Source organism: Rhododendron vialii, chromosome 8a (genome assembly GCF_030253575.1).
Source record: "Rhododendron vialii isolate Sample 1 chromosome 8a, ASM3025357v1".
NCBI classification, from domain to species: Eukaryota; Viridiplantae; Streptophyta; class Magnoliopsida; order Ericales; family Ericaceae; genus Rhododendron; species Rhododendron vialii.
In genome coordinates, this window is record NC_080564.1 from 17,480,886 (window position 1) to 17,504,016 (window position 23,131).

Sequence of the window (23,131 nt, forward strand, 5' to 3'; positions counted from 1 at the left end):
TATCTACTTTTTCATTGTTCTAGCTAGGTCTACAAGGAGGGAAATTCACCATTTACCTACGTAATAATTGAAAACCAGACGTAAGGATCATTTTTTCCTCCATTGATATCAGCATCAATTTGGTAGAACATAGTTTTATTCTTCATTATTTTATTTCATTTTATTTTTAGGTGCTTTGGAATAACTGTTCTTTATTATTTCCCAAGTCTTGGTCTAGCGGAAAAAAAGTAAAAAATTTGTGATTGTGTTATTCTTGCCTAGCAGGCACAACTACAAATTACACAATTCCCGACTAAAAAACCTTTGGTCACCAATTATTGAGCCATTACCGACTAAATATAATTTAGTCATGTTTTAATATTTCCCGACTACACTTATTTTAGTTGCTAATGTTAGATTTATGTCGACCAAAAATATATTTAGTCAGGAAAAAACAATTTTTTACCAATTTAAAAAATCAATAAATGAAATACATGTTCCGACAAATTAATTTGGCCCGGGATTGATATATTTTAGCCGACTAATATCAATTTTAGTCGGGGGAAAATATTTTTTTACAAATTTAAAAAATCAATAAATGAAATACATTTCCCAACTAATTAATCTAGTTGGCGTTTATAGATATTAGCCGACTAAAAATTGTTTTAGTTGGGGGAATATCACTATTTCCCCCCCTTTTTTTAAAGATTTCAAGAAAGGAAATATTTGTTCCAAATACATTCATCACAATGCAACCTTTCCAATCAAAACCGTTCATTTTTTTTCTTCTTAATTTTAAGATTCTCACAAAATTTTGGCTTGATTTGGTTAAGTAAGCCCTTTTATTGGCACACAAATTCTTAAATAAAAATAATTTTGTGGTCTGATCAAGTGTATATCCATATGCGGTTAGCTTCATTCTTGGTACGAATGATCTAATTTGTATTATGTCAAAACATAGATGTTTTTTATTGCCAAAAAAGACCTCAGGCGGGGCTCAGTTAGTGCACTATAACACTTAAACGTTGCTGACTAAGTTTTTAGTCGAAAAAACCATTTGTCGACTAAAACGGTCACATTAGGCAACTAAACAGTTAGTCGGGAAAACCATTTGCCAACTAAAAAGGGTACATTAGGCAATCAAAAAAATGGCACAGATTTTAGAATGTAGAAATAAGAAGGTATAAAGTTAGTGGAATATAGGTTCTTATTGGGTAAAAAATAAGTACTTATTTTGTTAGTGGAACGGGGCGTCGATCTTTTGTGAGCTCTTTCCAAGCCCACAACAATGATCAAAATCGTTCACTTTTTAGAGATTGCCACGAATATTGACCATGTGAAAAATCATGTTGATCGGATTCCGTTTGATATAATTTCAAAATGCATTAATCTTGTATACAAAAGGTGGGCAACCCCTCAACACATCTATCTGAAACTTAATGCATTTAAAAATCCAACCAAATGATATCCGATCACTGTGGTTTTTGGCGTGCTCAATGTTCTCTAGAAAGTAAACAATTCTAATCATTATTGTGGACCCGTGAATAGCCCCACAGAAGACCGAAATTGGCTAGGAATGGATGGAGTTCACACCGGACGAGAGCTCAATCGCCTTAATTCCCGGTTGAAGATGCTATAAGAGCATGTCCAGTGGGGTTCTAAAATGGCTATAGCCATTTGCCCCTTTTTAACACCAATAAATGGTTAGTTATAAAATAGAATCCTCTCATCTCCAATGATTAGTTCTAAAATAAAACTAAAGAGTTTCAAATATTAGCTGACTTTTTCTCCAACTTTCTCAACTCTAATTTAACTACTACTTTCCGTTTAAAAATAATTGTCTTGTCCGTCAAACCAGGATTTTAAGAAAAATTCTTTTTCAAAAAATTATGTTTTATTTTTAACTTTTGTCCAAAATATATGTTTTACAACTTGATCCCAAAATTTAGATCGTGCTTGGGAGTTACCGACAATCGAGTCTTGAGTAATGCAAAAGTAAGCATTACAAATTGTTTCACCCTATTCAGAAGTGAACGATTTTCCTCTCGCAGTACAACTTCGCTCTGCCGTAATTCGTAGACTAATTTTTGAATTTGGAGGGTGATTGTGTAGCAAGAAAATAAAATTGGTGTGAAGTAATTCCTACACACTATCCTATTTATTAAGAGGATATATTTTAGTCGTTACAAAAAATAGAGCCGTTCAACGGCAATATTCCTCCCATGTTTCATCACATGGGTCCAAATTATTATTAGTTGAAAAAAATCCTAACGGCTTTATTTTGCTCTCTCTCTCTCTCTCCGCAGACGTTAAACTTTTCTCTCTCTTCTCATCAACCGACTGAAACTCTCTCACATCGACTGAAACCCATCTCTCTCACCAGCGAGAACTCTCTCTCTCTCTCTCTCTCTCTCTCTCTCTCACACACACACACACACATCATCATCAAACCCGTCTCTCTATCACCCATCGACTCACTCCACAATCGTCAAACCCTCGTTCCACAATTAGTATGCTCAGGCAAGGTTAAACGGCCATGAAATTGGTAGTCTCTCCTCTATCAATCTCATCGTTGGTATGCTAAGACAAGGTTGAACGACCCAATTTCGGCAAGCTATCATCGGGTTTTCCAACAGGTTTAAAGCTTTTCGGCCAAGTTCCAGCGACTTTCAGGTAATTACTCCAGTGAACTCTGTTACTTGGGCATGCAAATATACAACTCATTTTTTACTTTATTCATATTCCATTGGGGGCGAGGCGACTTTTCACAACCCCTTATTTTCTCCATTAGCCCATTAAAATTTTTTCAAATAATTACAACATGAGCTCCTAATGCAAAATGTCATACTTGCCCTTCTGGTATATACTTCGGTAACTAACTGTCGAAAACATATATATATATTTTAGTAATTAACTGTTGAAAATACATATATAATTTGGTAATTAACTACCACATTCTGGTATATATTTCGGTATTAGGTTATCAAAAATTTATTTGATAATATTATATTACTGAAGATTAGAAAAGTCCTCTATATATATACATTTCGGTAATTGACTGCCGAAAATATACAAACATTTTAGTAACTAACTGTCGAAATTATTTAAATATTACGGTATTCAAATGTCGAAAATATTACATTTTTTCGGATCTGAAACGCCGAAAATCTGGTTCAAAAAATTGAAAATTCTACGTCAAAAAAAACACAGTGCTCGATCGGCTCCCAAGTGGGTTTCGTTTTGAGAGAGAGAGAGAGAGAGAGAGAGAGAGGAAAAGGGGAGGGAGTGGCGGTGGTAGGGCGGTGTTCGTAACTTTGGTGGTGGTGGCTATGCAGATTTGGTGTTTTGGGAGGAGAGGAGTATAATAGGAAGATTTGAGGAAATTAATGGGTTATATGGAGTAAATAAAAGGAAATTAATGGGTTATATGGAATAAATGAAGGAAGTGGGCTAATAGAGAAAATAAAGAGTTGCAAATAGCGGCTCCCTTTTCCATCCCCATGTGGAGTTCTATAATTGGGGATGAAAAATTTGGGGGTAAATTTCACTGATCTCCCTGAGATTTTTGACAAATGCAGAAACCTCTCCTCAAATTTCTGAAATGTCACTGCCTTCCCTTGCTCTTTAAACTATTGTCCACACTCCCCCTTTTGTTAAAATGACGTTCAATTATGAACAGAAAACAATGATGTCAACTTTGTTTCTTTGATTTATACCAAGATTACCCCCACAAACATGCCAAAACTTTTCTTTATCTAGCAACCAACTTTTTATTTTTCATTTCTCTTTTCTCACTTCACAAGTAATATCCCAAACTTTTGAATAAAATTATTCTGTGAGTTCTATTTATGTACTAAAATAAGAATTTAGACCAAATGTTTTCTTTTTTCTTTTTTTCTTGAAACTTTGAGAAGTTGTATAATTTCAGAAATATATAAGTTCATTTTGGTAACTTGACAATCATTGTTTAGTTCTTTATTTTTTGGCTTAAACCTTACAATCATAATTTACTCCCTCCTATTGGAACTGCAATTTCAGCGCCACTTCGTGACTTCGTGGATAAAAAATTTAAGGAATATTTAAATATACATCCTCTTTATCCATGCTATGTAATAATTCATCTTGCCCTTTTTTCATGCTTATTTTTTCATCCTCTTAGTGTGTGAATTACCTTTCTTACCCTTTCACTGTGATATACATATATTATGTTTATTGCTTTCCTAATTTAGTGAGATTGGATTGGATTATTTTTCCAATTTAGTGGGATTGGATTGGATTGATTTCCTAATTCAGTGGGATTAGGTAAATTTTAATATGATTGATTACTCTCATTTTTTTATCCTATTACTTTTATATTTAAAATTAAATCGCATCAAACAATCATAATTCATGATTTTTTGGTAATTTTAATATGATTGATTACTTTTATATTTCAATGATAATATTTGGAGGTATGTCATGTTTATTAAATCGGTTTCAAGCTAGATTACGAATGGTCATGAAACGTTGAAATTGACATGGTAATTTAACTATGAAACGTTAATCAAGATAACACCAGTTTTGATGGTAATTTAACCATATTTCATGGATTAAGATCAATTTTTTTAAGAACATGACATGATAAGTTGACCACATCTTTGCATGTTTTCTTCATTCTTCGAGTTGGCCAACCAAACAACAAAAAGTCATATTTTCCATTGATCTTATTACACGGAATATGGCTAAATTACCATAAAAAAAAAAAGAAATAACATGACATACTCAAATCTTTACATAGTTAAATTACCAAGACATTACATGGTTAAATTACCATAACGATTACAACGTGAACACGATAAATATCCCATGATTCGAACAAATATTTCATGGTTAACGGTTCAAATGATTTATCAAATGAAAATAACAGAGAATCATTGTTTCTTAACGGTTTCAATTTCATGGTAAACGGTTTCAATTTCTTTGGATATTTTCTCAACAGCCAAACAAGAAATTACGGCAATAAACAAGAGTCTTGGAAGAGAAACTCTAGCAAATGGATTTTCCTCTATAACCCAGTTAAATCAAATGGGAGTAGTTGAGAAAATCCTGAATAAATTGAACCAAAATAGCCCTCAAATTATGAATCGAACCAAAATAGACATCGCCTCAAGCCCAGCCCTCGCCAGCGCCTCAAGCCCAGCCCTCGCTGACCACCGGCGAACGTTTTCTGGCCACCGATGATCAATTTGTTTTAAGTGTCCGGCGCGGGCGAGCTTATACGCTAAAACCCCATCAATTTTACAAACCCATTAGTAATTTCCAAATCCTAAAACCAATGGCATCCACATCAGCAATTTCACTACCCCTGTTTCCTTGCACCAGAACCAGCCCCCACTGGAAAACAAACAGGGCATTATCGACGACCATATCGGCGTCGCTGCAGAACGAGAATTACGGGAGATCAGTGGTGGACGAGAACCTGATCATGCTGCGGAAGAGGATCCATAAGATGAAGCGCGAGCTGCTGGGGTTGTTGCAGACCTAGATGATGGACGTGAGGCCGTGTTTGGTTCTGAGTGCAATCTTGGTGGTTGCTTTGAGCGTGCCTGCGGCGGGGGCGGGGGCGGTGGCTGGGTTTCAAATGCCGGCGGTGATCGGAGACGCCGCTCTCTCCAAAATCTGCCAATATGGAAATGGGATTTGGGGGTGGGGGATGTTGTTTAATGATTTTCCCAAAATTTATAGGATTTGTTGGGTTAATAATCTTGAGATCCAAATTTTCCGGAATTGAACGGAAATCGTGGGACGGAAATCGTGATAATCTCGCGAGGACGAAAGGGATTAAGGTTTCGTCCCTAATTTCAATGCTTATATATATATATATATATATATATATATATATATATATATATATATATATATATATACAGTCAGGTTCCGGTGAGGGATCCCTTACTTTTTTAAAATGCGGGACTTTCCTTCCCGATTGAATTTCGATGATCCGAGCCGCTCAAAGTGATCAGAACGTGATTTTAAGGGTCCCCACGAGAAATCAGCAAAAAAAAAGACCGGGAAGGGCTTCATCCGAGCAGTTTTCATTGAACGGTTCAAAAAAAACTGCTCGGATGAAGCCCTTCCCGGTCATTTTTTTTGCTGATTTCTCGCAGGGACCCTTAAAATCACGTTCTGCACACATTGAACGGTTCGGATTTTCAAAATTTGATCGGGAAATGAAAGTCCCTCATTTTAAAAAAATGAGGGATCCCTCACTTGATAATTTGTGTATATATATATATATATATATATATATATATATATATATATATATATATATATATATATATATATCAACAACAAAAGGGCAATAATGGGATAAAAACTAGTACAAGGACGAAATCATAATTAGTTAAAAGCGGGAGGATGAAATCTTAACTTTGTTAGGCTTCTAGGATGAATAATTAAGCCTCCCAAAATTTAAAATACTATCATAGGCATTAACTTATAGATATGTAGATTATGGGCAATTTTTTTTCTAGAATGGCAATAACTAAAGTACGTACGGGCAATATTTTTCTTCACACTAGAATAGTAGTGGAAACCTTGAATTAATATTGATACATCGATTACGACTGCAATGATTTTTTTTTTCGGTCTCAATTTGTTTTTGGTAGAGTGCATGGGAGTCAAAAAAGATTAGCTATGATAAAAAGTACTGTCTTTTTAATTGTAATGACTTTGATTATCAAAGTGGGATCTAGTACCATCTTTACCCAAAATGAGTAATGTTCACCTTTTTTTTTTTGGTAAGTGAACGAAATTGCAACTTTCTTGATTGAATTAAGTCTTTGTATGAGTTTTTTTATTCTTCTCACAAGATGAACCCAAAACAGTCAAAAGATTTAATAAAAATATGAAAAGCATTATTTAAGCATCAAGTAAAATTTGAAAACATAATCACTGATTGTTGATGATATTAAAATATTGTTAAAGATTTTATTTTTCTGATTATTTTATCCTGGTTCAAATGGATTAAAAATTAGAGCACTTTATTTTTTAACAATCTTTAGACCATTTATATATTAAAAAATAGAGTTAAAAATTTCAGTGCTCCAATTTTCAATTTGTTTGAATCGGTGCGAAGATCTTATTTTTTTGATCATTTTATCCTAAGGGGTCATAATTGATTTTTGACTCCAGGGCTCTCGTTGGTTAGCCCTAAGAAAGTCATAAAATCAAATACTCCATCTCTTAGGACTAACAAACGAGAGTCCTAGAGTCAAAAATTAATTATGACCGTTTAGGATAAAATGATAAAATAAAATAAAATCTTTGCACTGATTCAAACGAATGAAAAATTAAAGTACTTAATTTTTTTCATCTGTTTTTCACCGAACAGAACCTTGCAGCCCTTTTTTCCCTAGTTCTTCTTGCCGCAAAACGTCACCGTTTTGAGGCACCAATCCTGTGGTGACTTGGGTCACCACAGGCCCCCCAGTCCCACTGAACACCCCCTTTAGAAAGGCTAGTACCGTCTTTTGACGATAACTCTGCTGTCTATTAGTACAGTCTGCTGCTACAGTCATAAATACTCTCACGCGCGTTTTCTCCTCCTCCGGAGCACACGCGCAAGCGATCGAAATGACGGAGAAACCCTCACAAGCATTACTACGAGATCACCAATTGAAGGACTTAATTGGAAAAAATGGGGCAAAATTGGCCACTTCGTTCTTATATTTCTGCTTTCTTTAAGGTGCGGATGGATAGGGGTTGGATAAAGATAACCTAACCCTTCGACCCTTTATCCTATTCTCTCTCCTCTGTCTGATCCTCATCCCTTTTTCTCTCTCCAAACCCCGTTCTCTCTCTCTCTCCATGGACCTGTTCATAGATCCACCGGCGACCACCGCACCGCCGCCAGCACCACCACCTGTGGCGGCGGAACCACCGATCTACATAGCTCACGCCGCCAACCCCACTCCCACCTTCGCCTCCATCAACCACAGCCACCCACCTTATGCGGAGGTACAAAAATTTTCAAAACCCTAGCTCACTCTCTATTGTTTTAGGCCTATGCATATGTATATACATATCTTGAAAACGGTTATATCTCTTTGAATTTTCGTTACCGCTAGTTGGCTACTTGTAACAGTTATCATCAGGTCGGTGAAGTAAACTGATGATTTCTTTTTTTCTTTTTTAAATGGAGTATATATAGCTAGCTCTACCCTCATCATTTATTTTCTCTATCTAGAAATGACTGATTTGGGGATGACAGATGATAACGGCAGCTATAACGGCGTTGAAGGAGAGGAATGGGTCGAGTCGTCAGGCTATAGCTAAATACATTGAGAAAAACTACTCGAGCCTGCCGTCGAACCACTCGGCCTTGTTGACTCACCACCTGAAGCGATTGAAGAACAACGGTCACCTCCTGATGGTCAAGCACTCTTACAAGCTCCCTAGATCTGTTCCTACTCTTTCCGATGGCGATGGAGGAGGAAATGGAAATGGGAATGGGCCCTCTTCTGCGCCGAAAAGAGGGCGTGGGCGTCCACCTAAGCCCAAGGTTGTTGGTCAGCTTCAGCCTCATAATAATGTTGTGGTTGGGCCGGATTCGGTGTTAGTTTCTTTGGGTCTTGCTGACCCTGTAGCTAGAAAGGGACCTGGTAGACCCCCAAAGGCGAAGAAGAAGAGAGGCCCAGGGAGGCCTCCGAGGCCCAAATCTTTTCCTGTTTCCGTTGACGGGAGTGGGTTGGTAGGCGCCGAGTTGGGCGGGCCTGGGGTCGTTAAAAGGGGCCGTGGGAGGCCTCCGAAAACGAAAACGATGATGGGGCAGAGTGGGCCAAAGATGAGGTCTGTTGGGCCAAGACCAAGAGGACGGCCGAAAAGGGATGTTCCCATGGGGAAGCCACCAGGCAGGCCGCGCGGCCGGCGGCCGAAGAATGTGGTGGTTGGTGGTGATGGGGGTGCACTTGGTGGTGTTGGGGGTGGACTGTTGCCATCGAAGCAGCAGGGGAGGCCGCATAGAGTTGGTGGGATTAAGAAGCCAAGAAAGCTTACTGGAAGACCATTGGGCCGGCCGAGGAAGGTACACCTGAATTACGGAATGCATTCCAATTTCTATACATTTTACCATATTAATTATAATTAAAACTTTATGTAAATTGATTTTTTCTGTAATTGGATAGGGTACTAACTTAATGCCTGAACGCTAGTTAGGTTAAATCTTTAGCTATCCCATGAGCTTACCGAAATCACAATCATTGATGATGTAATTTGGAGTAGAAGTGTGAATAAGATAAATAGCAGCTTCTAAATGTGTATGTGAAGGCCATTTTGATGAGCCCTTCAGTGTATGCTGAGGATCTTGTTTTTAACTAGCGTTTAGACTCATGCACGGGATATTTCATTGTTTCGAATAGATTTCATGTGACATTGTATGAGTACATAAATACTATCTCACGATTCAGTATAACCACTCCAAACCAACTTACCTCGATAAAGGGAGAAAAAAAAACTACTCGAAGCCAATGTTTTTAAAGGTGAAGGTACAATGCAAGGCGTTTTATTTGTCATGAGGCGAGGTGTACATCTTGGGTTATTGATGCGTAAGCATTTACAGTTTCAATTTTTGAGTTTAATAATTATAAAAGAGAGAGTGAGAACAATGTTAAATAAAAGTTTTATGAGCTCCTTTAAACCTTGAAATATGTATGTTACTTTAAGTGTAACAATATATTGAGCAAGCAAAATATCCAAGTAGGTACTAAGCTCACTTAAATCAAAGATTGACTAGACATGAGAGAATTATTTCAAAAAACCTTGGGGTTGCACATGTTTTGGCAACAATGACAATGATAGGCTATGGAGCTTCGACACTCCTAAAGGCCAGCGTGTCATGTGTCCGACATGGCAATATGTGTGGGACATGGCAAAATATGTGTGGGACACGCCACACGGCGCGTCCAATAAATTTAATTAATTTTTTTAGTGGGACACACGATTGGCACAATGGGGACACGTATGGGAACACGGCAGGGGTGAAATATGCAATTTTTTAATTTTTGGGGGGTAAATGCGTATTATTTCAAATATTTTTGGTTAAAAGTGTAATATGATGTATATATATGATGCTTGTTTACATATATTGAAGCTTCATGTAGAATAAAATTTTTTTTTCCCCTGTCCTCTGCCGTGTTTGTGTCCTCATTTTTTAAGAAATTCCATGTCCCGTATCTGTATCCGTGCTACATAGATGACAGGAATGAGACTGATGAAACTATGGACACTTGGCCAACTTCTGAAGTGACACATGGTAGTGTTTTAGATCATCGTATTGAAAGCCACGCTTATATATACGTGTGTGTGCGTCTGTATTCATGTTTTCTAGAGTCAAAATCAATAAGGAAAATAATAAGATACTCCCTCCATCCCAATTTGTTATGCTCTTATTCCTTTTTGGTCACAGACAACGAATTTCTCACAAAATAGTGACATGTACACGGGAGGGGACACGACAGAAATAACTAAATCTAGAATATTTATATTATATATCTGTGGAAATATAGTTAGACGCTATGATGCACGGACATGGGAATTCTAAAAAAAATTGGGGACACGGACACGACGGGGGACGCCATGTGTATATTTATTTATTTATTTTTATAAATAAATACATAATTATAGATTGACACCCAGAATTTAAAAAAAATTTATAATTTGGCCCCAATTTTTTTAAAAAAAAATTTACAGTTTGACCCCTATTTTTTTTGAAAATGCAGTTTGGCCCCTGATGTGTCCCCATCAAAAAAAATTTACAGTTTGACCCCTATTTTTTTTGAAAATGCAGTTTGGCCCCTGATGTGTCCCCATCAATGTCACTCCGTGTCCCCAGCTGTGTCCCCATAAAAAAATTAATTAAATTATGGGACACGCTACATGATGTGTCCCCGTGTGTCCCATACGTGTCCCCGCCGTGTCCCATACGTGTTCCCGCCGTGTCTCATACGTGTTCGACACTGCGATATTTCAACCTCTAGAGGTGTCGGTGCTTCATAGGTTAGACGTAAACCAGCATGAAGCATCAATATATATATACCAGTATCATATATGCATCATATTACACAACCCAAAATATTTGAAGTAATACACACTTGCCCAAAAAAATTTAAAAAACGGCAAAAAAATTTCATTAATCTTTGAAATTGTTACAAAAATCAATAGGAACAAGGAGAACGACATCAAATTTCTAACAAAGCTAAGAAAAATCCTATGCCCAATCCAAGACCCAAACCCTCGATTGGCAATAGACCAATCAAGGAAATCCAATGGGGTAAGTCCACAACCTAAAGGGCCGAAGCCCAAACACCTAAAGGGACAAGCCCAACCAAAAAGAAACCCTAATCCTAACACAACCACCAAAAAAAAAATTGCATATTTAACCCTTGTTGTGTGACCCTATACGTGTCCCTCCCGTGTCCACCTAAAGCAATTAATTAAATTTATTAAACGCCACATGGCGTGTCCCATTCGTATTTTGCCGTGTCCTCTGTGTGCCCCCTTGTTAGACAAGGGGATACGCCAGCCTCTAGGAGTGTCGATGCTTCACAGGCTAGTGAGGATAATGCTATAAAGGACCTTCAAAGGGCATCCCATATGTCTGGCAAGACTGCGCGTATGTGGAAGCTTAAAAATTGTAAGTTCAAAAGCAAACTAATCAAAATTTGACCCGAAAAAAATAGAATGATGAACCCAAGAAACTTGAGAGAATATGGTAATAAATTATTAACATAAGCAAATTTCGTTGGTGTTAAGATTACCTTAACTTTCTCTTGATTAACAAATTTTGTTCGCTTAATACTTATGTAGCACAAACACGGACATTGACACGGGATTTCCTAAACATTATGGACGCAAACAATGGATTTCTTAAAAGAAATGGGACATGTAATGGGTGGGGGGGGTGGGCACGATAGAAATAACTAAATCCATATTATATATCTATGGAAATATAATTAGACGTAAACCAGCATGAAGCTTCAATATATACAAACAAGTATCATATATACATCATATTACACAACCCAAAATATTTGAAGTAATGCACACTTACCCCAAAATAAATTTAAAAAAATTGCATTTTTTTTTTAACGGCAAGAAAATTTCATTTTTTTTTTGAATTGTTACAAAGACCAACAGGAACAAGGAGAACGACATCAAATTTCTAACAAAGCTAAGAAAAATCCTATGCCCAATTCGAGACCCAAACCCTCGATTGGCAAGATACCAATCAAGAAAACCCAATGGGACAAGTCCACAACCTTAAGGGCCAAAGTCCAAACACCTAAAGGGACAAGCCCAACCAAAAAGAAACCCTAATCCTAACACAGCCACCCAAAAAAAATAATAATTTGCATATTTAACCCTTGTTGTGACCCCATTAGTGTCCCTCCCGTGTCCACCTATAGAAATTAATTAAATTTGTTAGACAACGCCACGTGGCGTGTCCCATACGTATTTTGCTGTGTCCTCTGCGTGCCCCCCTTGTTAGACAAGGGGACATGCCAAGGAGTGTCAATGCTTCATAGGCTAATAAGGATAATGCTATAAAGGACCTTCAAAGGGCATCCCATATGTCTGGCGACACTGCATGTATGTGGAAGCTTAAAAATTATGAGTTCAAAAGCGAACTTAGCAAATTAATCAAAATTTGACCGGAAATAAATAGAATGATGAACCCAAGAAACTTGAGAGAATATGGTAATAAATTATTAAATTACGACATATAGTGAGAAAGGTTGTTAAAATATATGCTATGCTCATAGCCCCGCAAACTAAAGTCCTTTTTTTCCTGGTTCTTGAACATGAATTATAATACATATTAAAAGTTAAATTTAAATCGTAGTTAAGAATGGTGGTTTATTATAAGTTAAATTTAAATCGTAGTTAAGAATGGTGGTTTATTATAAGTTAAATTTAAATCGTAGTTAAGAATGGTGGTTTGGAGAAACAACAATAGAGTTTCAGGTTGGCCGTACCTAGTCAACATCATGCAACAGAGGAACTCCATTTCTAACAAATTAACAATGGGCAAACTGTTGTGAATACGGGTTCATCGGTCTTTGCTGAATTCAAAGGAGCATGGGCAAACTGTTGTGAATGTAGTTTCATTGGTCTTTGCTGAATTCAAACAAGTTAATGTGGGCCATGTGGCCATGCTGTTTAAGCGTACTCGCTCATCTGTGCTTTCCCATCTTCAAAATGGAAATGCTAAGGGTTAGAGGGAAGAAGTTGGAAACTGCAGGAACTAAAAAGGCGTGTCATGGATTCAAAGAAGAAAAAAAAGGCGTGTTATGGTTTTCTGTAAGTGCAGTTAACAAATCAGTTGCAGAGATTGGCTTGTTTTCGAATCCAACCTTAAGCTTTTCCCTATGCATTCTTTCTGTTAGAGGAATTCCCTTGCTACAATTCTGTGATTGCTTTCTATTGTCCCCTTCCTACAGATCTGGCTGCTCCCATTTGGCTACCTCCTACTAGTGCGATTTGATGATTTGAGTTTTTGAGTTGTTAAAAGAGTGAATGGTTATGATTGCATTGATTAGCTAGTTTGTGCATATAAATGAGAACATAAGCTATTTCGTACTGTGAAAAACAGTAATTTAATTGGTTAAATTTTGAGCGGAAAAGTCCTTAAAGGTTTAGATTTAAGGTGAGAAGAAATTTGGTTCTCTTTATAAATATTATACCATTATATGATGCTGGACAAAATGAAACATGCTTTTTTGTATAGTTTTGTGATGAATTTTGAGAAAGCTTTTTGTTGTTGTTGGTTTTGCCAATGGTGGGATATACCAGAATGCATCAATTCCTGGGATTGCCAGTCAACAGTTGGTGGCATATGAAGATCTCAAGGGCAAACTTGAATTTTTCGTAAGTCAAATATTACTCCACAGTTTTCAGTAACTGATATATTTTCCAATTTCATTATAGTCTGCTATGAAATTTGTTTGATACAGAACCTGTGAATTTCATTTTTTGCAGAAATCTAGAATCAAACAGGCAGTCATTACGGTGAAACCACACTTAAACCCTGAAACAGCTTTGAGTGGATTTGGAGCATTGCAAGAGTTGGAAGAACTTGCGACAATGGATTTGAACGCGCCATTAAATGTTCAAGTCCATATTCAAGTGCAAGAACCACTTGTCCAACACTGACAACAATTGAAGCATAAGATCAAAGAAATGTGCTGGAAATAATTGAAGATTACTTTTTCTATTTGAAGGAGGAAACACTTGCAAGGATCTTTGGGGGAACATGAAGTCCGATGAAGAACTAAATGTGATTGGTGATGGAGATGAGAATGGAATGTGGTGTTCTACAACTCTTCAAGGGGCCATGAATTTGTATTTGCACATTGTACTTTTATTACGATTGGAAAATTTGAATGCATTTCACATGGCATGTTCTGCGTCTGTGGGAATATAGCCATGGGCTTTTAGTTTCGCAACTAGTGGAAACTGTAGTTTTAGCAAAAAAAGCCTCATTTGTCATGAATGAGTTTAATTCCTATGCTAAGCTTTCTTGAAAAGGGTCTGTAAGAAAGTATTTGCTTTTTCTGTATGTATGCCTCCACTCTACCGGTGGAGGTAGTAGAAATGTAAGTCTTCTCATTATGTATTCTGTTTTTGGCGTTTTAGGATTTTATTGAGTTTTTAGCTCTCTTAAATTTTAGTTCTTCGGGGTTCATATCTTTTTGTGGTTGCATTGGTATTTTGTTGATTGAGTACTCTGTAGTGGTGTTACTTGCAATGTTTGAGCAACTTCTTGATTGGGTTGTTTGGTTTATTCTTTTGTTTTTTTTTTCTTCCAATACTTTAGCTACTATTGTTAGGTTTTTCGTTTCTTTTTTCTTTTCTTTTTTTGTACGTTCGGCTTGGGCCTACTCTTATTGTCGTCATTTATCACAATATACTACGTTATACTCCCTCCGTTCCGGTTTGTTTGTCATCTTTTTGACTTTTTGAGAGCGTTTGACCTTTCAAAAAATTGTTTATAATTTTCAATTCGTAATGTTTTTAATATATAATATGGATCTTATTTGATAGATTTCAATTAGTTTAAAAATCTTCAAAATCATAAAAAATATTATAAAATGTAAAATATAAGTATATTTTTGAAAGATACGAATTTCAACGATTGGACAAACAAATTGAGACGGATGGAGTAATTGATTTGATGAATTACTTAATGACCCTAAAAATGAGTAAACAATATTTATCAGAGGATAGTAATAACTAGCAAAAACCAGGGTAGTTTGTCAAGCCCCTCTCTCTCAAACAAAAACCCTAGATGTCGTTTGGGGTAGGCTGCCTCCCTCTCCACTCTCCTCCCACTTTTTGTCCCTCCTTGCCTCTCTCTTCTCTCATCGCCTGAGCTTCCAAGTTCCCTAGCTTTGGGATGGCGGTATTTGTAGAACGGAGAGGACTCCTCAGTGTCAGTGCATACAACATAAGGTGGTTCCCTAGGGCCACTTTCTCATCTGTCGTCTTCAGATCTGTAGTCCTTGGACCAGTGGTGAGACAATAAGGTGTGCAGCTAGGTGAAGGGGTTTTTCTGTTTGTTTTTTGTTTCTTCGTTCCAATCCAGTTTTGCTACCAGTCTGGGTTTCCCTTAAATCCGGCTAGTTGCGGTGGTGGGAAAAATAAGGATCAAGGCTTGGCCCTCGAGACTGTATTTCGCTTGTTTGGTCAGCCCTGGGGTCATGAATAGGCAGAGAAGGTTCTTTAGTCATCGGTCCCCGTGGTCGCGTTGATCAGAATCCTAGCCCACATCAGATTTCTATTTCAGTCTCCGCGCCCGAAGCTTGCCGAGGCAACGGGGGGCTTGCCGGAGTTTATCTCCATCGCTTTGGTTCGAGGATCTACCTGTGCCTTAGGCATTGGCGCGTCTTTCCTCGGCCGGAGTAGGCTAGCGTGCTTATTGGAGTAGTCCAAAGTGCTGTTTTTCTGTTTTTTGCTTGCGTTCATGTCTGTTTCCATCCTTTATGTTATTGTTGTCTCTAATTTGGAATCTACGCCATCCCGAGGCAGCTAGATGGTTAGATTGCTAGCTCCACGTGACTTGATCCATAGATGTGGTGTGTAATGAGCTTTTGTGTCGTGCTTATGATCTAGACATTAGTTTCTTCTCTTTGTCCCTACATTTCTTATGTATTTTCTTTGGGATGGGTTGGTTGTAGTTCCTTTTCAATGTATTCGGATAGAATCGCTGTAAGTGCCATTTGACTTTTTAATAGAATGTGTTTCGGATTAAAAAAAAAAAAAAAACCACAAGGCATAACCCACGACATTGATTCACTTGATGGCCATGGGTACTATTTTTTTTGCCACAATCTACCGAATAGCAATCGAAATGATATCTTGCAATTCACTTATACAAAGAGAGATGGTGTAACGCCCCGCCCCGCAAACGGCACCCAAAGTGGGCCAGAGTTGGCGCGACCACGTGGCATTCCACACATAAAACCAAACCACACCTCACATCCTGTCAGAATAAACACCTAGCGAAAAACTTATCACCTTAACATAAAAATGAGTCGATGTATCGACCAACCAACCACGACCTCACACAACCAAACAACAATATAGTTTTACAAATACTTTAAAAAAAAAATCTATACTTCAACACATCCACCGACGACTAATTTATAACTTATATAAATCAACTTTTTAGTTCCCTACCTACAACCAACTCGCTCATCCATATCATCCAACACTGGCCCAAACAATTCTTAATACGATGACTGGTAGTGGACCCACTCAATGCAACCTGCTACCTGGCAGACCAAAAAGGAAAGCCAGAGTGCGTGAGATATAGAAATGTTCAACAAAATATAGCAACAACCGAATAAATAACAACAAGAATATAAATTCCCAACATAACTGAGATACTCAAATGTACATAACAGATATAATCACCACATCTTCCAAATACAACATAACAGTAATATTCAACAGCTAAAAGATAATCTCAACTTGTCAAACAGTAAACCAAGCAATTAAAAGCAACACTGGGCACACAGCCAATAATTTAAAGCATAAGCCTTTTGGCATTAAACTAATCACCGGGCACACAGCCAATAACTTAAGGCATTAAAGCCTTTTGGCATTAAGCCAATCACCGGGCACACAGCCAATAATTTAAGGCATTAAAGCCTTTTGGCATAAAGCCAATCACCGGGCATACAGCAAATAATTTAAGGCATAAAAGCATTTTGGCATAAAGCCAATCACTGGGCACTAAGCCAACAGTTCAATTCAATATAGAACATCTATGAATCAATCACATATCACAATCGAATCTCGTGTCCCACACACCATGCTCCCAACCATTGTTAAATAAGCGATATGACTTACGACATGGTGTGCCTCACACGCGAACATTCCCAACATATCATAAGTTAAACAATAATTGCATGATATGCACTCACCATTACAGTAATATCTCATTAAAGATTACCATATCGAAACCTTACTACGATTAGCAAGATGTATACTCACCACCACAACAACATTTTATTGGGAAGAACCATATCAGACACACTCACCTTTGCATCGACTGAGATACGCCAAACTTACAGTTTTGGCACCTCCTATTTGACCGGTTTGTTACCTAGCCACAAGTTACCATATCAGCATATGGATCCCTTGAAATGTTTAAGTAAATATATGATACACCCCATAATATATTTACCATGCTAACAAGGGTTAAAAAAAAATGTTAACAAGGCCACCAACACCCCAAAACCATTTAACAATCATTTGATACCAAATTATAAAACTAATAAAGTATTAGACGATACCCACCGAATATAAATATGTCCATCTTAAGGCTTAGAAGTGCCCCCAATCAAACGTAAGAGTATAAATATGACATAACTCTTAAAATCAGTTTGAAAACCATGACCATCATGTCGTATTTCGACCATAACTTCTTATTGGTTTTGAACCAGGTCATGAGACCACCACCATTAGAAAATACACCTCCGGTATATGAATTTTGATGTAAAATTTGCTCAACAAAGAGTCCGGACGACAAAGTTATACTAGTCCGAAATTACACAATAACCTGTCCAAAATCACAGATTCTGCACGTCCATCAACTTCAAATCAAAAACTGATTTAATCTATTGCAAACTAAGCCACAACCCCTACATATTCCGAAAGGTATACGAGTCTAGTTTCAGAATCAATAACCCGTACGCAAACCCGATACTCGAGCTAAGAGATATGACCATTTTCCCAAAATGTGCCAGTGCAGTAAATACAAAACTCAGCAGGGACACACCAACTTGTAAAATCCGCCAAACTCAGAATATGCATCTAATAAATCCCAAATTTGGTGGTACACACCATTATCACTCATCAAAGTTCATCCCTGATTTTTTCCAGATTTTTCACAATAAAGGAACCTAGTCAAAATCACCTCCAAACTCAGAAATCCTGTGCAGTGAAGCACAATTTCCAGCAGAACAGTCTATGTTCGAAAATTCATTAAAAATCGAATACGTCATACTTTTCAGTAATTCTAATGCCAAAATATCATCAACTTATCAATCTTTAAGACTCATAAGGACTCATAATCAGGAGAATTGTTTAACTATAAAAAAAAATGATGCATAACAAAGATTTGTAAGCCGTTTGCACAAAACCAGCAATCCGACCACATCTTAGTTTATGATTTTTATCTTTTTCCACACTTCTCAGAAAATTCTGAAATTTTTACAGCACAAGATAAACACATAGAGACATCTCCAGTAAAATTATCGGAAAATAACATGGTCGGTGTGTCAATGAGAAAATTTCGTCAAAAACAGGACAGATTCAACTTTGCTCAAAACACAGTTATGCATATTTATATGATGCACGAATTTTATAGAATAAAACTCAACTCCAACCTCAAAAACCCTCTCCCATGGATTCAATTCAGTGCATATAAGATGCAGAACATGAGACCTAGCATGGGAAATATGAAATTCAGCACTTAAAGATATGAAATTTACCTAATTAAGCTTCAATTCAACCAACCCTAATTTCTCCTTTCTCTCCTTCTTTCTTCTTCTTCTTCTCCACGGCTGCTCTCTCTCTCTCTCTCTCTCTCTCTCTCTCTCTCTCTCTCTCTCTCTCTCTCTCTCTCTCTCTCTCTCTCTCACACACACACACACACACACACACATTGAAACAAAACCCCCTGATGGGTTTTCTCTTCTTCTTTTTTTATGAGATACACCTCACACACACACCTCACCAACACACGGCACACATGCACAGCTCTTAAAAAAAATGCATTTTGCCCCTTTAGGTTATTAGAGTATAATATTTAAGCACCTCAAATATAAAGGGTGTTACAGATGGTGGCATCCGTTTCCTGATCTTCACTCAATAATACAATAGTGGTGCTACCGATCATGGCACTTGTTACGCGTGTGTTCGGGCTAATTCACTCTTTACAGGAATTATCTACTTCAAGTTTTTAATCGTCATTGTTACTCGACAAAGATGGTAGTATTATATATGCCCATCTGTACGACCCCTGTAATGTTCGACGTAGTACTGGACCATCTTTTTTTCCTATGTTGTTGATCTGCTACGTAGACATGACGAAAGTGCATTTAATGAACAATCATTCTACAATCACAAATGTAATAACTCTGAATTTTGATAAAAACAAAAATTGTTTTATGTTCGAGTTATTATTTAAATTACTTGAATTGATTTAATTTTCTTTTATTTCCTTGTAGTTTGTCATAATTACACTTTAGCCCTTCAGAGTTCGTTTCTTGACTTTAAGCCCTACTTGGCAAGTCTAGTTAGTTTCTAATCAATTAGTTGGAGGAACCGAGCTAGGAAGTCACCTAGTTACCATATCTGGACCTTTTTGCCATCTTTGAACCTTGAGAACCTTTTCAACCCTAGACTTGAAATTGTTTATTTATTTTCTTTTATTATTTTGGTTCTCTTCTTTATCCATTGGACGAAAGAAGTTAGGGGAATTTTTATCCATTGGGTAATAGAAACCCCATTCTTTATATTAAAAGTACTCATTGAAAGATTTGATTAAGTACTAATATCTATAAAAGAATAGAATTTTATAATTGTTTAAAAGGACATTTTTGATTATTTAACTATAAAAATTTCCTTATTACTTTTGTCCATTGGACAATAACTACTAGGGGATTTATTATCCATTGGGTAATAGCTCCAATCTTCCTACTAAGTACTAGGATTTAATAAACTAGTCATTTTCTAAATTCTCATGTGATGTTGTACCTATATTTTATATTGTATGTACTTATTAGATTTAAAGCCTAAGATTTCCTAGGTACCTTGATATTATTTTCTATTGGGGTTTTGTACCCAATTGGATTAATTTAATAGGGAGATGATCTCCCTAGATCACATAAGTACCTATGTATATATTATATATGTACTTGGATGACTAAAGAATTGACTTAGTACACATGTGCTTATTAACTAGTTTAATAGGAAAATCTTAGGCTTTAAGTTTCCTTGACTCAAGTACCAAAAGTACCTATTGTTTATTGTTTTCTTGTACATTGTAATATAAATATATGTGTGTGTATATACTAGTGCATGGGAGAGAGAGAGAGAGGAGAGAGAGAGGCCGAGAGAGAGAGGGGAGGGAGAGAGAGAGTGGGCCGAGAGGGAGAGAGAGGAGGAGGAGAAAGAGGGGAGATTTGGTTGTACCTTGACTTGATCACCATGATCTTCTTACATCCTTTCAAATCCTTGGTTGTTTATTCTTCCAAGCAAAATCTAACCTCCATTGTCCTATTTTGTGCATTTTTCAATTTTAAACTATGTACAAACTCTCCTTTCTTACACAAATCTTCCAAGATCAAATCCAATGACTAAACCTAGCCATGCAAGCCTAGAAACTGGACTTTGATCTTCCAAGAAAGCTTGATTTTTGGAATAAAAAAATGAGATATGGAGAGAGAGAGAGGGGGGGTGGGGGGCGGCCTTGAGGAGGGAGAGGGAGAGCCTTGCCTATAAATAGCAAGCTCACTTCAAGCTTGAACTCACACCTTCACACTTTGCTCCAACTTCTCTCTAAAAATTCTAAGTGTTCTTGGTTCAAAAATTCTAGTTTTCTTAAGTTTCTTGAGAGTTCTTGAGAGAAACCACCAAATCACTTCCAAAACCACCACCAGATCTCTAAAGTAGCTTAGTTTAGTTAGTAAGTTGTTTCTAGGAAGAGAAAAAGTTCATCTTTCTTCTTTTCGAAGCAATCCGGGGCCGTTACGCCGCTGAATCACAAAACCGACGACCAATTCTTCGTAGCCAACTACCGCCAAGAAGTAAGGTAGGAATCCTAGCCCATTCACTCTATGTATAGTATAGAATCGTATGATGGAGAATAGGACGTCGTTAGTTAAAGTAGGAGTAACTTTGATCGTTATTTCCATAATAAATAAGGTTATCTATGTTTGGAATGTTTGAAATGCATGATGATTAGTAAACTTATTTCGCTAATGGATGTATAAGCATGCTAAAATAACCTAGAATTGGATGATCTTGTTAGACTAAAGATCACAATGAATGATGTCGTATGTGAAAAGTCCTACCGCGGAGTCAATGTATGAAAATGAGACACAGAAATCGAGAAAGTTAGAAACATGACACCTAGGGTGTGGTTAATGAAAAGGCGTGTTTTGAAAAGGATGAAATGTTTTGGAAACCGCAATGTGGCCGGACGTGGTAGCCCATTGTGTGGTGTGTGTTTTGTGTGCCAATGGGAACCCGGGACGGCGGAACCATTGTGAGGATACTTGGGAGACCGGAACGGCGGAACCAAGGTTGGGTGTGTGCTTGGTTATCTGCGTAGAGGAGCCAATGCAATGTGTGCCAATGGGAACCCGGGACGGCAGAACCATTGTGAGGATACTTGGGAACCCAGAACGGCGGAACCAAGGTTGGGTGTGTTAAAAACGAGTTTTTGAAATAATGAATGGGTTATGAAATGAGGAAAACGAGACACGACTTACGAGATGTCGCGTAGGAGAAACTCATAACTCTTGGACACCAACGTTGATTGAATATCGAATGCGGATTTGTCATTGTTAATTATTTTGGCTAGATTAGCATGTGTTATGTGGAAATTGTTGACTTTATGATGTATTGTTTGTAAGTTAAGGGTTAGAGGATTTGGATTATTTTATTGAGCGTTGTAGCTCACGGTGTTGCCTTTTTGGTGACCCTGACCTATTATATTGTCAGACCTCATAGATGAACAGGGTGAACTCTACACCTTGGAGGCCTTCGGAGCCGAAGAGCTAGCCCAGATGGAGGAGGAAGCAGAGCAGTAGTTAGGAACCCTAGTTCCCTCCTTGTTTGAATAAAAGTACTTTTGTAAGGTTTATGATGTAATATTGAGCCAAACTCTTAGATTCTATTTCATTTTTCAATAAAATTGTCTTTTTAACGTACCCAAGATTGGGGGCGTTACAACAAATATATACACAAGGTTAATGATAATGCCACGAGTCAATTTTATCGTGTCACGACATTTATGCAATCGGACAATGCTACCCTTTCATGTCATGCTCCCCCCAAATCTGCTTATTTCCTACTTTCTATTTTCTCTCTATTGTCTGCTACTACTAAGAACAAAGCAAACCCATTTCCTCTTCAATGACTGCATCTCTCTCTATCTCTCTCTCTCTCTCTCTCTCTCTCTCTCTCCATCATCGTCTCATATAGAACGAAGAATCGATGAATACCCATCTAACAATCCATTTCTCTTCAACCACAATCTATTCATACACACTCACACACAGATGGCAAACCTCATTTCTCTTCAATATTTGGATGAACAAATCACTTCCAATGATAAATTTTCACTAAATCCACCATCAACAAAACTCATTTGTATCAAAATTTTCTTTTCCTCTTTGCAAGGTCCCCATTTTCATGCGAGTGACATTCAAATTGAAATAAAAGAAGATTGAATGATCAGGTCTTGGATTTTAATGGATTATAGCACCCTCTCTGTTGTAACGAATATTGGCTACAATTTTGTATTTGTGGGATCAATCTGTTGCGTTTGGACATGGATATAGGCATGAAAGTTAAACCAAGTCCTAAAAACAGA

At 37.3% G+C, this 23,131-nt stretch overlaps 1 protein-coding gene and 2 long non-coding RNA genes across 3 annotated transcripts; 1 reads left to right on the forward strand and 2 right to left on the reverse strand.

The window, feature by feature from the left end:
• Positions 1-7,708: 7,708 nt before the first annotated feature.
• LOC131336023 (histone H1-like) lies at positions 7,709-14,638 on the forward strand. The gene is made up of 4 exons (XM_058371628.1): positions 7,709-7,980; positions 8,234-9,046; positions 13,813-13,887; positions 13,999-14,638. The coding sequence occupies exons 1-4, from the start codon at positions 7,831-7,833 to the stop codon at positions 14,170-14,172; spliced, it is 1,212 nt and encodes a 403-aa protein (XP_058227611.1). The 5' UTR covers positions 7,709-7,830; the 3' UTR covers positions 14,173-14,638.
• Positions 9,429-12,672, reverse strand: LOC131336024 (uncharacterized). Its single transcript, XR_009202729.1, has 2 exons — positions 11,024-12,672; positions 9,429-10,533 (listed from the first exon to the last, which is right to left on the reverse strand). It is a non-coding gene; the product is annotated as an uncharacterized LOC131336024 (long non-coding RNA).
• A 1,741-nt stretch (positions 14,639-16,379) lies between the features above and the next one.
• Positions 16,380-19,208, reverse strand: LOC131336345 (uncharacterized). Its single transcript, XR_009202782.1, has 2 exons — positions 19,020-19,208; positions 16,380-16,793 (listed from the first exon to the last, which is right to left on the reverse strand). It is a non-coding gene; the product is annotated as an uncharacterized LOC131336345 (long non-coding RNA).
• Positions 19,209-23,131: the final 3,923 nt, after the last annotated feature.

What these genes read in the sequence shown, in the direction of transcription:
- LOC131336023 (XM_058371628.1), top strand. Translation starts at nt 7,831, where the DNA reads ATGGACCTGTTCATAGATCCACCGGCGACCACCGCACCGCCGCCAGCA. An exon ending in CATTGGGCCGGCCGAGGAAG is followed by an intron (nt 9,047 to 13,812) that starts GTACACCTGAAT and finishes GGGATATACCAG; the next exon opens with AATGCATCAATTCCTGGGAT. An exon ending in AGGGCAAACTTGAATTTTTC is followed by an intron (nt 13,888 to 13,998) that starts GTAAGTCAAATA and finishes CATTTTTTGCAG; the next exon opens with AAATCTAGAATCAAACAGGC.